This window comes from Cannabis sativa, chromosome X, assembly GCF_029168945.1.
Source record: "Cannabis sativa cultivar Pink pepper isolate KNU-18-1 chromosome X, ASM2916894v1, whole genome shotgun sequence".
NCBI classification, from domain to species: Eukaryota; Viridiplantae; Streptophyta; class Magnoliopsida; order Rosales; family Cannabaceae; genus Cannabis; species Cannabis sativa.
Genome location: NC_083610.1, coordinates 5,329,613 through 5,345,961, shown reverse-complemented (window position 1 = coordinate 5,345,961; position 16,349 = coordinate 5,329,613). Strand labels below are relative to the sequence as shown.

General features: G+C 33.7%; 1 protein-coding gene across 1 annotated transcript in view; it reads left to right on the top strand.

Annotated features, from left to right (window-relative positions):
• LOC115706361 (mechanosensitive ion channel protein 10) overlaps positions 1–832 on the top strand; it is a 29,811-nt gene extending 28,979 nt beyond the window's left edge. Inside the window, exons 5-6 of the mRNA XM_061105320.1 lie at positions 166–368; positions 466–832. Of these exons, the coding sequence (XP_060961303.1) occupies positions 166–368; positions 466–730 (468 nt within the window). The 3' untranslated portion in view covers positions 731–832. The remainder of the gene's footprint in view (positions 1–165; positions 369–465) is intronic.
• Positions 833–16,349: the final 15,517 nt, after the last annotated feature.

Genomic DNA, 16,349 nt, shown 5'->3' with positions numbered 1-16,349 from the left:
TATAGTTTTGTTGCTATAGTGTAATATAAATCTTACAAATCACCGACACATGAGCAATCTAGAACAAAACACACATGGGATTAGACTATTTATTTATTTTAATCATATATATATTCATTCTTATTCTTATCATCTTAATTAACTGTTTTTCACTAACTTTGACAGTTGCTAGTTGAAGAGATGAACATCTTAACAACTGTGTTCTTGAAACTCAACAATGAAAAGGTTTACTATCCAAACTCGGTCTTGTCCACAAAACCCATCAGCAACTACTACAGAAGTTCAGATATGGGTGATGCTGTCGAGTTTTCGATCGATTTCAATACAACAGTCGAAAAGATAGCACAACTCAAAGAAAAATTCAAGAAGTGAGTTTTTACTTACTAATACTTAAAATTTCTTTTCAATGTCATTTTTTTTAATTCTATATACACATTTTGGTTTTGTTTTGGTTATTTTTTTTAGGTACATAGAAAAGACCCCATTACATTGGCATCCTACTCATAGTGTGGTGGTGATTGAGATTGAGAATGTGAACAAGTTGAAAATGGCTCTTTATGTTAATCACACCATAACTTTTCAAGAATTCGGGGAGAAGAATCGAAGGCGAACCGAGCTGGTTATGGAGGTTAAAAGGGTTTTGGAAGAGCTGAATATAAAATATTATCTTCTACCTCAAACAATTCATGTCAACCCCATTGAATTGGACTCAAGTTTGGTTCAAAAATGATTTGTTCTATCAAATTTCATATTTTTTTTAGAGATAAATGGATAGGGATTGTATTATCAAACACACTCAAATTATTATTATTATTATTATTATTATTATTATTATTATTATTATTATTATTATTATTATTATTATTATTATTATTATTATAGGTTGATTTAAATTTTTGCTTTCTGAATTTTGATATGTATTAAATTATGTTTTTTTAAATTTTTTTGGTTGTAAGAATTTTTTTTCGAATTATTGAGATTTTTTTATTTAAAATTTTTTGTTTAATTTTATTAAAGAAAGTTTGATGTAGATGAAAATTTTGGGGGTATAATTTAATATAAGCAGTTGTAGCTGTGCTGTGAGAAAAAGCAGTTGTAGCAGAACTGTGAAAAAAAGTTGAACTGGATGTTTGGTAAATTATAATTTTTAAAGTGCTGTGAGTTGTTAAAATACTATTATAATAATGATAATATTTTAATCTAGTTCATTATAATCACAAATATATATTAAAAAAATGTGTTATATAATTTTTTTTTATATATATATTTTTAATTATTTTTTTATAGTATAAATTTATATGCATTTAATAAAAATAATTTTTATTATTTTTAAATTATATTTTTATCACTTGTAAAAGATAAAATTGTAGTTTATCAGAAACATAAATTGATATTGTTTGTTAATAATAAAAATATAAATATAAAATATTTTTTAAAATAAAATAAAAAATTAGAAATTTAAATATCATTTATTTTTAAATATTTTTTCATTTAAAAATATTTTTATTGTTTATAATATATAATAAATAATTAAATAAATTTTGAGTAAAAATAATTTATAATAGAGTCTTTTAATCAAAACAGTTTTTTTTCTAAAAGTTGGGTTGTACCAACTTTAGCTTTTAGCTGTAACTTTTCCATAAATTCTTCAATAAGCTGTTTTTTAACTGCTTACCTGTTACGAAAAATTATAAACACTACGCAAGTATACGCAATCAAGTAGTAAAACTCACACAGGTGAGGTTGAACCACAGGGAATTGGATTAAATACCACTAAAATATACTTATAATTCTATTTGGTAAATCGAAAACAATTATGATTTAAGAAAATTAAAGTAATTCAGAAAACGTAAAACACGGTTAAAGTTTAAGCAAGATGAGATGATAGGGAGGAGAATCCTGCTGTTTTTAACCCAAATTGTTAATGCTTAAATTACTATCCTATTCTTGAAGTGAATGACAGATTATAAAGTAACCTAGCTCTTTTCAGATCTTCTAGATTCTAAATCACATGTTATCTAATTAATTCCTTAATTAAACTAACATGAAATCAGCATTAGGTAATAATCTACTCGTCACATACGTCATGTAAATACTCTCGTTTCACATAGAACATCGATTATCCAAATTTTAGCATTCTCAATTCTCACTTTTCAGATTTTGAATTGAGATCATAAAGCATGCACAAGGTGATCAATCTTACACATGAAATTAAACGCAAATTAAGATAATTTCACAAACAAGAATGGAGGAATGGGAATTAAACATTAACTAGGCAAAACATTAAACAACCATCATCATCCTCCCTAAATGGGAAATTTAGTTCAGAAACAAATCCATAACCATTCCTATAGCAATATTCAACATAAAGAAATTAAAGAGGAATAAAGAAAGAAACTGTTGGTGGATGAATTCTGGATCGTCACTTGAATCTCTCTGCTCTTCCTGCCACTCTCTGCTGTATTTTAGGGTTCCAAATTGCTTCCCCTGACTTCCAATCGCAGTTTTCTATTTATAACTAATTTTTAGGGTTCAATAGACGAAATTGCCCCTGGGCCGTACGGGATCTCGCCGCGGCTAGATATGGGCTCGCCGCGACCAGATCAATGCTGAAAATCCCTGGTTCTGTTACGAGTATTTAGCCGCGACCACACATACCCTCGCCGCGGCGACTGGAGCACCCAAAATCTCTCATTCGTTTTGTGTTCTAGTCGCGGCCAAGCTGTGTCTAGCCGCGGCCAGACGTGCCTTATTCTTCAAACATCGTATTTTTTCTTGGCTCAGCTCGTCTTTTACTGAATATTTGCATCGAGACCTCTATTATTCCAAAGAACCTGAAAACATAGAAAACAGGCGTAATTCCGTCCCAACACAGCGAAAAACGCACATAAAATAGATCCAAAACATAGGCTAAAAATAGCCTAACAAACTCCCCCAAACTGAATCTTTACTCGCCCCCGAGTAAAACTAAGACTCAAACTAACAACAAACAAACATAGATAACTAAACTTTCTGACGATTGAACTGCTACCACCACCTGCACAACTTCAAGCCATCAATAACCAGAATTTTAACTTGCCAACTCTAAGAACTAATTCAGATGTACAATTTACAAGTAAGCAATTCATACAAACACAAAACATCGCAATTGCCGCCCATATCACAACCGTTCTAAACTTCCCGACATTCCACTAACACATGATCAATAAGTTTGAATGACATACCTCTCTCCACTAATGTCGACAAATTTCTTTTTGGAATCAATAGGTCTTTTTCGGTTATAATCACATGGCTTAGGTACACGGGTAGGTGACAAGTCATTTAAGCTACATTATTCCATAAGCACTATTAACCAAGCAAGCACCCACATTTATTTTTTTTCTTATTCATATACCCCAAAGTTGATAGTAAGAGATTTCCTTTTTTTTTTCTTTATGTGCGTACCCCATTGTTCTCAATTGATTTTCAAGAAGACATTATCACATATTTTTCCTCTTTTTTTTTTCTTTCTTCTTCTATTTTTTTTTTTCAATAGAGGCACAACACACAATAACTTTATTATATATATCTTCTTCAATCTCTTACTAATACAATTTATTTCCCCACTTACAACACTTTATCTCCCCCAAACTTGCTTAAAGGCTCATGGCATAATAAATTGTATTAGTATAGGTTAAGGATAATGAGTTTAGCTTAGGTAAGTGGTGAGAAATTTTTAGAATAGGTTAAGGCTCAACTTTGGGTATACTAGGGTAAAATGTTCGGGTAGGCTTGAAAGGCTCAATCGATCCAAAGAAAACTTGCCTAAATCACTTTCCAAACAAAAATTATCAAGGATTTCGCTTCAAGAAAGTATGTCAAACAAATTCTATTCCATGTACAGTCAATCATTCCACAAACCAAATAGAATAGAAGTGATATGCGTCAAAAACAAATGTTTTATATCTACATGAACAACCTCCTAACACACATCCATCTTAATTCAAACAGTTGCAAATCAAGCACACAGTTATGTTTTAATCCATTGCACAAGTGAATAACAGTGGTTCAATCAATCTTCCAATTTAGCTATCAACACATGACACTAAAAAAAATACTAATTAACGAAAACAAATGCACTGAAAAAAGAAAAAAAATTAAGTCTCTCCCCCCAAACTAAAGATGCACATTGTCCCCAATGTGTGAAAATAAACCAGGATGAGAGAAACTTACTTGAGCCCCTTAGAAGGGGTTTGGCGGCGGTGGCTGATCATAGGGGTTGAAGTGGGGTGGCATGGCAAAATAATTAGGATCGTTCACACCGACATTCATCCTCGTGACAAGTGTGTTCAATTGGGCCACCTGCTGCTCATCAAAAACACTCCGTTGGGCCATGTAATTCTGCATGTGAATGTTTTGCTGAATCAGATAATTCAACTGATCGTGAGTGTACTGCATGGCTGGGTCAAGAGGCCCGACAAGACGTGGTGGTCCAATGTCGTCATGCTCCACTTGTTCTGTTGCGGGAGGATCTCCCCGAGCTGGTGGTTGACCATGAGGGTGAGGAGGTTTGAGTCGCATAACAGTGGATAAGTTAATACTGCGTTGTGGCGCTACCTTGGTATCATAAGAGTACTGTGGTACTCCATGTTTCTCACACAGATCAGTGATAATGCCAGCAAGCCCAAGTCCACCTCCACAAGACCCCTCAACCATTATATCAAATGTCACTCGAATGATGTCCCCCACATTCAAATTATAACCTTTCATAATTCCATACACCCACTTAAGCCTGTCCATCTGAGCATTTGAAAAATGTTTGTTCGGGAGCATCCTTGCACTAACAAAGTATAGCAACGCCTTGGCTACCTGGTTGAGTTCACACCGAAACAATTGATATGGTTCTCCATCATAGGTATGAAACCTAAGTCCCGGATACCCTAGAGTTTCGGCTATATCCACATAATCCAAACTTTTTGCCCGAATTTGCTGCTTCAAAGGTTGCTGTTCTACAGTAAAGGTTGGGAGCTCATAAAGAGCATGAATTTCAGCTGTGGAAGCAGGCACTCTAACCCCCCTAACTCTCACCTTGTCATCCTCTCTTTCTGGCCAGTTGGCTAAGAATTCTAGAGCTAAGGTTTGGTTGCTACGCTCGGTCCACAAACTTAGTCCACTGCCTATTTAAGATTTGATCTCTGATGGACGCAAATACAGCAGGAATGTTTGCAGTTTGGCTCAGGTTAACAATATCAATCCCTCTATCTTCAATGAATGCCCTATCCTTCAACTTCAAAAACCGCTCTTGAGCATCCATATTGGTAAACCTTACTCTATCTAGATTAGAGCGACCCCTAGGTGGGTTGGATGATGAGGCTCCCCCTTGCTCACTCACTCTTGATCTTTTAGGACCCATCTCACCTAAAATTTTCTAACTCTCAAGATTTTTAAAAATTTTGACAGCACTTCCCCTTAAAAATCCACTTCCCGGGAATTAACCCTTTCACAATCAAACTCAATTTCACTCACAACAATAATTTTGAACAATGTATGGAGCAAAAATCTCAAAAATCCAACACAAAGTCTAAAATTCTCTAACAATCCACAAATAATCCAATCAAACTTATGTAGAGAGATTTAAAATTGTTACCTCAATGAAAATCCATCTTTATTCAACCTCCATTGATGAATGTCTTGAAGTTTTGTGAGGAAGAAGAAGATGAATAGTGATTTTTGAAATTTGGGTGAGGTTTAGGGATTTAGGATTGGATTTTTAGAGGAGAAGAGTGTTTGATGAAGGGGATGATGATATAAAAAGATTTGGGATGAAGATTTGAGGTTAGATTTAATAGAAAAGGCTTTTTAGAGAGATTAGATGAAAAGAATAAGGTGGAGAAGAGGTGGTTTCGGTGTGGAGGTTAGGGTTGAGAATGAGGGGTTTTGATTTTTGAATTGTGGAAATTGGAATTTAAATCCCGTGATTGCCATCTCGCCGCGGCTAGAAATGGGCTCGCCGCGGCGAGATAGGCCCAGAAAAATGTCCCTCTGTAAGCACTTTTTAGCCGCGGCCTCACATCCTCTCGCTGCGGCCAGATGTCCGTGAAAAATAGGTCATTCTGTAAGGACCTTATGGCCGCGGCGGCTGACATCTAGCCGCGGCCACTGGGTTTTTTTTTTTTTTTTAATGCTAAATTAACAAGAAAACTAAACAGAGCAGAAAAAGAAAATAATGCTAAAATACAAAAGAATTCAACTAAATCATAAAGAACACTTGGGTTGCCTCCCAATTAGCGCTGCTTTTATCGTCGTACAGCTAGACGTTGATCGAGTTCTTCATAGTGGCGCCAGAATCATGGCGGACTTGGCTTGATCAAATTGACCTCCCAAGTAGAGCTTTAACCGCTGCCCGTTAACTTTGAAAGTATTAGGGCCTTCACCTTTCAGTTCCACCGCTCCATAAGGAAACACCTTGACCACTGTAAATGGCCCCGACCACCTTGACTTTAATTTACCAGGAAACAACTTTAGTCTTGAGTTGAAAAGTAGAACTTGTTGCCCAGGTTGAAACTCCTTCCTGACTAAGTTTCGGTCATGCCACCTTTTAGTTCTTTCCTTGTAAATCTTAGCGTTCTCATAAGCTTCGTTCCGAAATTCCTCCAACTCATCCAGCTGTAGTAATCTTTTCTGTCCAGCAGCCTTTAAATCCATGTTCAGAGTTTTCATTGCCCAATAAGCTTTGTGTTCTAACTCCACCGGTAGATGACAAGCCTTTCCAAACACCAACCGATATGGTGACATCCCGATTGGCGTTTTGAACGCTGTTCTATAGGCCCACAATGCGTCATCCAACTTTCTTGACCAATCTTTCCTTGATCTCTGCACCGTTTTCTCCAGAATCGTCTTTATTTCCCGGTTAGAAATCTCAGCTTGGCCATTACTTTGCGGATGATAAGGTAGAGCAGTTCTATGACGAACACCATATCTCGCAAGGAGTGCTTCGAACTGTTTGTTGCAGAAGTGACTCCCTTCATCGCTTATGATTGCTCGGGGAGTACCAAACCGCGTGAATATGTTCTTTTGAAGGAACCGAAGAACTGTTTTTCCATCATTAGCTGGTGTTGCTGCAGCTTCCACCCATTTTGATACATAATCCACAGCTAATAGAATGTATAGATTGCTAAAAGATGAAGGAAAAGGACCCATGAAGTCTATCCCCCATACATCAAACAATTCTACTTCCAAGATTCCTGTCAAAGGCATTTCGTTTCTCCTTGAGATGTTTCCTGTACGCTGACAACGATCACATGCCTTCACAAAAGTACAAGCGTCTTTGAAAAGTGTTGGCCAAAAGAATCCGCTTTGCAATACCTTGGCAGCTGTTCTAGTTCCACTGAAGTGTCCCCCACACGGTAGAGCATGACAGTGATTGAGAATAGAGTACATCTCCTCTTCAGGCACACATCTTCTTATTATCTGATCTGCACAGTGCTTGTAGAGGATTGGCTCTTCCCAGTAGTAATGTTTCACCTCAGAAAAGAATTTCTTTAGTTGTTGTCGAGAGAGCTCAGGAGGAGTGATATTAGTAGCCAAGAAGTTAACATAGTCAGCATACCATGGTACCATTAGACTTTCCCTCACACTAAAGAGTTGTTCATCAGGAAATTGTTCATTTATTTGTACCTCTTTCGTATTTTTGACTTTCTTCCAGCTCTAGTCTTAACAAGTGATCCGCTACCAGATTCTCAGTGTCCTTCTTATCTTTTATCTCTAAGTCAAATTCTTGAAGTAGAAGTACCCATCGAATCAGTCTCGGTTTTGCATCCTTCTTGGTCATAAGGTACTTGATCGCTGAATGATCTGTGTAGACAATAACCTTATTCCCAATCAGGTAGGGTCGGAACTTATCACAAGCAAACACTATTGCCAGCATCTCTTTCTCTGTTGTGGCATAATTTAGTTGAGCATCATTCAGGGTTCTACTAGCATAGTAGATTGTGTGAAACACCCTGTCAACCCTTTGACCCAAGACCGCTCCAATTGCATAGTCACTTGCATCGCACATTAATTCAAAAGGTAACTCCCAATTCGGTGAAGTAACTATTGGTGCTGAAATCAGTTTCTCTTTAAGAACTTTGAACGCTTTTAAACAGTCATCACCAAATTCGAAGGGTACACCATTAACAAGTAAGTTGGACAATGGCTTAGAGATCTTTGAGAAGTCTTTAATGAATCGTCGATAGAAACCAGCATGTCCTAGAAAACTCCTCACTCCTTTTACAGAAACTGGAGGTGGTAAGTTTTCTATTGTTGACACTTTAGCCTTATCCACCTCAATTCCTGCTTTCGGAAATTTTGTGCCCAAGAACAATTCCTTCTGTCACCATAACGTGGCACTTTTCCCAGTTTAACACCAAGTTAGACTTCTCGCACCTGGTTAGCACCTTTTCTAAATTTTCTAAACAATGATCAAAAGAGGAACCAAAGACCGAGAAATCATCCATAAAAATTTCAATGCAGGATTCAATCAAATCTGAAAAGATAGCCATCATACACCGTTGAAAAGTAGCAGGGGCGTTACACAAACCGAATGGCATTCTTCTGAAAGCAAAGGTACCGTAAGGACATGTGAAAGTCGTCTTCTCCTGATCTTCGGGTGCTATAGCTATCTGATGGTATCCAGAGTAGCCATCAAGAAAGCAGTAATATTCTTGCCCCGCCGATCTTTCTAGCATTTGATCAATGAAGGGCAAAGGAAAGTGATCTTTTCGTGTTGCTTTGTTGAGTTTCCTGTAGTCGATGCAGATCCTCCAACCGGTGACTGTTCTTGTAGGAATCAACTCATTCTTTTCATTCTTAATCACAGTCATTCCACCTTTCTCTGGAACCACTTGCACCGGGCTAACCCACTTACTATCTGAAATGGGATAAGCGACTCCAGCATCCAACCACTTGACTACTTCCTTTCTGATAACTTCCTTCATTGGTGGATTGAGTCTTCGTTGAGCATCGATTGTTGGCTTGGCATTTTCTTCCATTAGAATTCGGTGCATCACTGTTGAAGGACTGATTCCTTTGACGTCACCCAGTGTCCAAGCGATGGCCTTGTTGTGAGCTCGGAGTACCCTCAGTAGTCTATCAGTTTCCACATCAGAAAGAGAAGCTGACACAATAACTGGCAGCTTTTTATCTTTACCCAAAAACTCATACCTCAAGTGACTAGGAAGCACCTTCAATTCAAGTTCTGGAGGCTTTTCAGTAGATGGCATTAGCTCTTTTGGAACTGCTCCCACTTCCTCAAAATATTTTCTATTCAAGGGCCCATAGGAATCAAGCCATTTCACATAACCCATGACCTCTTGTCCTTCTTGCTCCGTCAATTCATCTTCAGTTAAACTTAGTTCAAGAGAATCATCTAGCAGCTTTTTCTCACCCACAATTTCATCAATCAAATCAATGAAGAAACAGTTATCACTTGCCTTTGGGTATGTCATAGCCTTTAGTACATTAAAGACCACTTCTTCTCCTTGGACTCTCAGCTTTAATTCACCCTTCTGAACATCGATCAAGGCTTGGCCAGTTGCCAAGAATGGTCTCCCAAGAATGATTGGGACGTTGCTATCTTCTTCCATATCCAGAACAATGAAATCAGTTGGAAAGATGAACTTGTCAACTTTAACTAACACATCCTCAATGACTCCTCTAGGATGAGCTAGTGATCGATCCGCCAATTGGAGAGTTACCGTGGTTGGTTTTGCTTCACCCAGCTGCAATCTTTTAAACACTGATAAAGGCATTAAGTTTATGCTGGCTCCCAAATCACATAGTGCATTTATTCCTTCAATTCTTCCGATAGTACAAGGAATAGTGAAGCTCCCTGGATCTCTGAGTTTTGGAGGGAGTTTCTTCTGTAGAATAGTGCTGCACTCTTCAGTTAGAGCCACTGTCTCGTAATCCTCCATCTTTCTCTTCTTTGACAGAATTTCCTTCATGAACTTCACATAACTTGGCATCTGCTCTAAAGCTTCAGCAAAGGGAATGTTAATGTGAAGTCTTTTGAAGACTTCTAGAAACTTGGTGAACTGCTTGTCTAAACTTGACTTTTGGAGCCTCTGAGGGTAGGGTATTTTCACATGGTGATCAATGCTAATTGGTGGAGACTGTTGTGGTTGTGCTGGGCTATCAGTAGCCTTTTCTGCTGTTGGTGTTGGTGTTGGCACTGGTTGAACTTTTATCTCCTCATCTACCTCAACTTCTACAACGGGTTGGTTGGTAACACTAGAACTCTAATAGATGCAGCAGCGGGCGGAGCTTTTATGAGAAAGAGTGCTAATGAGGCTTATGATCTATTGGAGGAGATGGCTCTAAACAATCAGCAGTGGCCAACTGAAAGGAGTCAATCTAAGAAGGTAGTTGGTGTGTTAGAGGTTGATGCCATCACTAAGTTAACAGCTCAGGTTGAGGCATTGACAAAAATAATTGCAGAGCAAGCTAAACAAGCCCAAATTGTTTGTGAGATATGTGGAGGAAATCATCACTTTTCAGAGTGTCAAGCAGATGTGGATGATTTGCTAATGGATGAAGCTAAAGCTATTGGAAATTTTTCACAGAATAACAACAACAATTATGGGTTCAACCAGGGTAATAACAGAAGAAACAGTGGGTTCTATCAGCAACGAAATCAGAACCAGAATCAGAACCAACAGTTTAATCAGCAACAAGCCTCTGGTGGAAATTCTAGTTTGCAAACAGATTTACTGCTTCAATTCATGACTGAAACTAGATCTTCAATTAAAGACCTGCAGACTCAAATGGGCCAGCTAGCAACTCAGGTAGCAACTCGCCCTCAAGGAAATTTGCCTAGCACAACTGAAGTTAATCCCAAAGATTACCAAACACCTTTTTGTTACAACTTTTTTGAAAAGCAGCTTTTAGCTTTTCCAAAAGCTGTGCCAAACGAGCCCTAAATATAACAATCTTAGTAATTCGAGAAATTTTTTTAGTGATTTGAAACAGTTCAGGAGCATAATTTAGTATATGTCAAAAAGAGATAAATATTTTAATTAACTTGATTATTATTATACATTCTTGGTGTTTTATGTATTAAATTTTGACATGTCTTTAAACTAATAATTTAAATGTAATTAATTAATTATTAATAATAATGATAATTTGCTGCAAAATTATGTGGCTACACATAGGCTGCTAGAAAAAAAAAAATAGTGTAACATATTATAATTTATTAATGTTTTAGAGGTTTGGGTATCACTAAACTAGCCTCACTGGCTTTATCCAATACCAATTGACATGTTTGGTCTATTAAAAAGTAGTTAAACTGGTATTTTTGAAAATAATTATGTAATTATTAAGTAGTGTTATTATATATGAGAGTAATTACATTCTATTTTATAATATAATAATGCGTGTTTAGATATCATGTCACTTAGTAATTGCATAGTTAGTGTTGGGTAAAGGAGTTACTAATTACACAATTTGTTAATATTGTATAATTATACAATATCATTATACTTAATTTGAATTATAAGAATTGGAGAGTAATTAATACTTCTCAATAACTTTCAATTATAATTACTGTGTAATTATCTAGTAAAACAAATATAGCAAAACTTGTAATTACTCTAAATTACAATTCCAAACTCCTAATGTTCAAACATTGATTATAGGATAATTTACATGTACATACCTTTTTTGTCTTTTATTATCAATAATAACTCAATCTATCTAAATATTAATTTTAACGTTCCTTTCTAACGTTTTTTAAATTATTATACAATTTTACATTTTATAACTAAACTAACAGTCATTTTCTCTTTTGTTTTTTATTTAAGAGACAAGCTTGCAATATTAAAAAAATTAAATAACTATACATAAAAAAGAATAAAATAAAATAAATATTTCTTTCTCTCTTCTCTTCAACTTCTAAAAAAAAAATTCTTTCTCTCTTATTTTTTAAATAATAAGATACTGTAATATAACATAAATGAACATAATATAAAGCAAAGATGATGATATAGTTTAAAATAACTAATTTAAAATTTAACGTTTATCTACATGAGATATTTCTATTTAAAATGAATCCTTTTATGAAAAGTAACTAATTGGTATATTATCCAAATTATAATTAATTTAAATATTATTATGAAGTATACTAAATAAAATTATTTCATATCTATCCTTATTTGTTATACTATATCAAAACTAATTTGTGTTTTTTTAAAAAAATTTTATTGTAACTTATTATTTTATTAAACAGATTTGAAAGTAACATAAATATTTTTTACAAAAGTAAAATAAAAAATAACATAAAAGTATTTAAAATAATAAATTAATTTAATATAATCTAAAAACAAACACATAAGTTTCAAAGTCACAAAAAGGTATATAAAATAATTGGTAAACAAAAATAGTAGCTTATTATATTATATAAGAACTCATTAGTTTCAAAAATAAACATTAAGATTACCCAACTATATTTTAAATAATAAGATCACAATTTAACTTAGAATTAGCTAATTATTAAGATGTTTACAAATAAGGTTTTAGAGGTAACCAAATTGTATATTAAATTATATAATTTAAAAATATTTTTTTTACGTAAAAAAAAAGTAACTAATTAATTTCTTACTGGCATCATAAGTAATAAGTAACCAAAAGGTTACTTTTGAAAACCCACAAAAATAATAAAGGAATTTGGGATTAATTTTGTTTAAGAGTATATTATTTTAGAATTAATGTATTTTTTAATAAAACATGTTACAGTAAGACACGTTATCCAAGTTTACTAGTAAGATGTGTTACAGTCATGTACTTTGTATACAACTAGATTTGATGTCTCGACTTAAAAAAATAGATTAATTAGTTTGTTATTTTACAGGCACGCATTGTGTTTGAAATAAAAATAAATTATTGTTCCAATATAATATACGAAAAATAGACTAATAGGTTTATTGGTGTATATCGCTATGTTTGATTTCATAGTTTACTCTGTATTGAAAAAAATAAAATGTTGTTCCAATGACAACAAAAACTAGTAGGTTTATTGACATATATAATGGTAGACTATAAAAAATGAAATGAATTGTTGTTCCATTATACGAAAAGAAAAATAAAAATTTATTTTAATATATGCCAAAATAAACTAATAGATTTATTAGCATATACGATGATAGACTATACAAAAAGGCTACTATGTAAACTAAAAAAATAAAAATCTATTTTAATATGCCAAAATAAACTAATAAGTTTATTTGCCATATATGAGTATAGATATATATACCAAATAAACTTATGAGCAAGACATTTCATCATATTCAAATTTTTGACAAGTGCATATATTGTTATCCAAGTTTACTATGTAAGATATATTACAGTCATGTACTTTGTATACAACTAGATTTGATGTCTTGACCGAAAAAAAATAAACTAACTATTTTGTTATTTTATAGGCGCACATTGTGTTTGAAACAAAAAAATGAATATTGTTGTTCTAATATATAAAAAATAGACTAATAGGTTTATTAACGTATATTATTATGTTTGATTTTAGTTTACTCTATATTGAAAAAAAATAAAATGTTATTCCAACAAACAGAAACTAGTAAGTTTATTAACATATATAATAGTATGTTATATACAATAAATGTAACGTCCCCGCTTCAAGCCTCCATTGGGCCCTTACACCCACGGACTAATGACTCTTATACACGAGTTCATCACTCTGGCTGCTTCATGGACTAATGACTGACCCTACAGACCAACACGAGTATTTTCAGTGTGCTTTGTCCTCACTCACACACATCCTGGGAAAACTTCCCAGGAGGTCACCCATCCTTGAAATTACTCCAGGCCAAGCACGCTTAACTATGGAGTTCTTTCGAGATGGGCTACCGAAAAACAAGATGCACCTTGTTGATATAGGTAGTACCAATCAATCCATTTAAGCTCTCTTTAGCTGTGTAGTCCCATACCTACACAATCTCAGAATCATCCCATTAGACCTTCCCCAGGCGATGTGGGATTGCACAGCTTACCCGGTATTTCCCCTTACGGATCACGGGACTACTGACTGTCACAATCACCCCCCCTTACGGGGTCCAACGTCCTCGTCGACCACACTTCCGGCTGGGTCAAGGCTCTGATACCATTTGTAACGTCCCCGCTTCAAGCCTCCATTGGGCCCTTACACCCACGGACTAATGACTCTTATACACGAGTTCATCACTCTGGCTGCTTCATGGACTAATGACTGACCCTACAGACCAACACGAGTATTTTCAGTGTGCTTTGTCCTCACTCACACACATCCTGGGAAAACTTCCCAGGAGGTCACCCATCCTTGAAATTACTCCAGGCCAAGCACGCTTAACTATGGAGTTCTTTCGAGATGGGCTACCGAAAAACAAGATGCACCTTGTTGATATAGGTAGTACCAATCAATCCATTTAAGCTCTCTTTAGCTGTGTAGTCCCATACCTACACAGTCTCAGAATCATCCCATTAGACCTTCCCCAGGCGATGTGGGATTGCACAGCTTACCCGATATTTCCCCTTACGGATCACGGGACTACTGACTGTCACAATAAAATATTGAATTGTTGTTTTAATAAAGGAAAAGAAAAATAAAAATTTATTTCAATATACCAAATTAAAATAGTAGATTTATTAGCATATCCGATGATAGGCTATACAAAAATGTTACTTGTAAACAAAGAATATAAATTTATTTCAATATACTAAAATACACTAATAAGTTTATATATGCTAGTATAGACACATCTGGTCTGATCATCATTTTCTTTTTCTAATTTGTCCAGAAATATTTGCATTCATTATCATCTTTAATCTTCACAATTATCGATAAATGTATACTTTTTATAAATAAAAATATCTAATTATAATTATATATATATTTGATTAGTGAATAGTTAATTAAACATACTAATTGTAGTTGTGCACTATTTTTCATGAAAATATTATATATTTATATACTTTATGCAACATAAGATAAGTAAAAAGTTTTTTTCTTAGATATTATGTTTCGAAAAAAAAATTGATGGCAATTTATTAAAGTTATATTCATAAAATTGTACTATTTTTAAAGGTATATTAATCAATATTTTTGTTTCGTTTACTAATTAGCTTGGATATTAATGTATTTTAAAATTACATGGTTGAAGCTTTTGGTTGTACAATTACTATTTGAAGTTATGAGAAAAACAATAGAGATGAAGCATCGATGACGATGATGATGATTCAGTAATTGTCGATCACAATGTGAAAGGTAAAGTTGTTTTTTGTTTCAGATTTTTGATTGAAATGCTATACCGACTGTTTGGTTGATTTTTCGTTTCATGGTTGAAGCTTTCTAATTTCTGGTTCACGATTGAAGCTTTTTTGATCGGTTTTAATGGAGTTTTCTGATGAAGGTTTCTAGTTTTTATTTTAGGATTGTATGATTTGGCAAATTAATTGGATAATATTTTAAGGTATTTATTCAATTGTTAGTCAAGCAATAATTTGAAAACAAGGTGGTACGTTTGTGTGGAGGTTAGTTGAGGATTCCTTCTCTAATTGCAGTAAATGTATGTTTTGTTTGACGTTATAACTTTGCTGATGTGTCACAAGATTTATGTTAATTATTTTGAGAACGTTATTTGTATAATTAATTTATTTCTTACGTATATATATGAAAATTTCCCATGATTATAACTCTTTGATACTCCAAGTTTTGAAGCCCAACCCAATCTTTTTCTATTTGTAATAGTAATATTACAATGTATTAAAATATATAATAAAATAAGAAAAATTTATATAATATACCAAACATTTGGAAAATATTATAAAATTACATAAACACAGAAAAATTTTCATTTTTTACTCTTTAAATTTTTTTATTTATAAAAATATCTCTTCAGTAAAAATTGTAAACTGTTTCTTAATTATTTTATAGTTTATTTATAGTTGTTATGAAATTATTTTTTTGGTTATTTTTAGTTATTTTATAGTTGTTGTGAGGTTGATTTCTCGTTATTAAGTAATTTTTTTTTTTTTTACTTTTTACTGAGCAAATTGTATTTTTGTAATTTTAAAACTACAAACATATTTTATAATTAAAAATTTTAAGCTGCAAAATTGATAATAAAACATAAAAAAAAATGATATTTTTAAAAATTTCACATAAAATAAATATTACATCTTGGATAGTGCTTAGCACCACTAATAATACCTCACAACAATGCTCGAAAAGTTTAACACACAATTTATGTGTAGCAAATTTCTATTTGAACCACTTATATTTTTAGAAATTTCAATAATTAAAAACCTTTATTTTTCTTTTCATTATGAGTATTAACTTA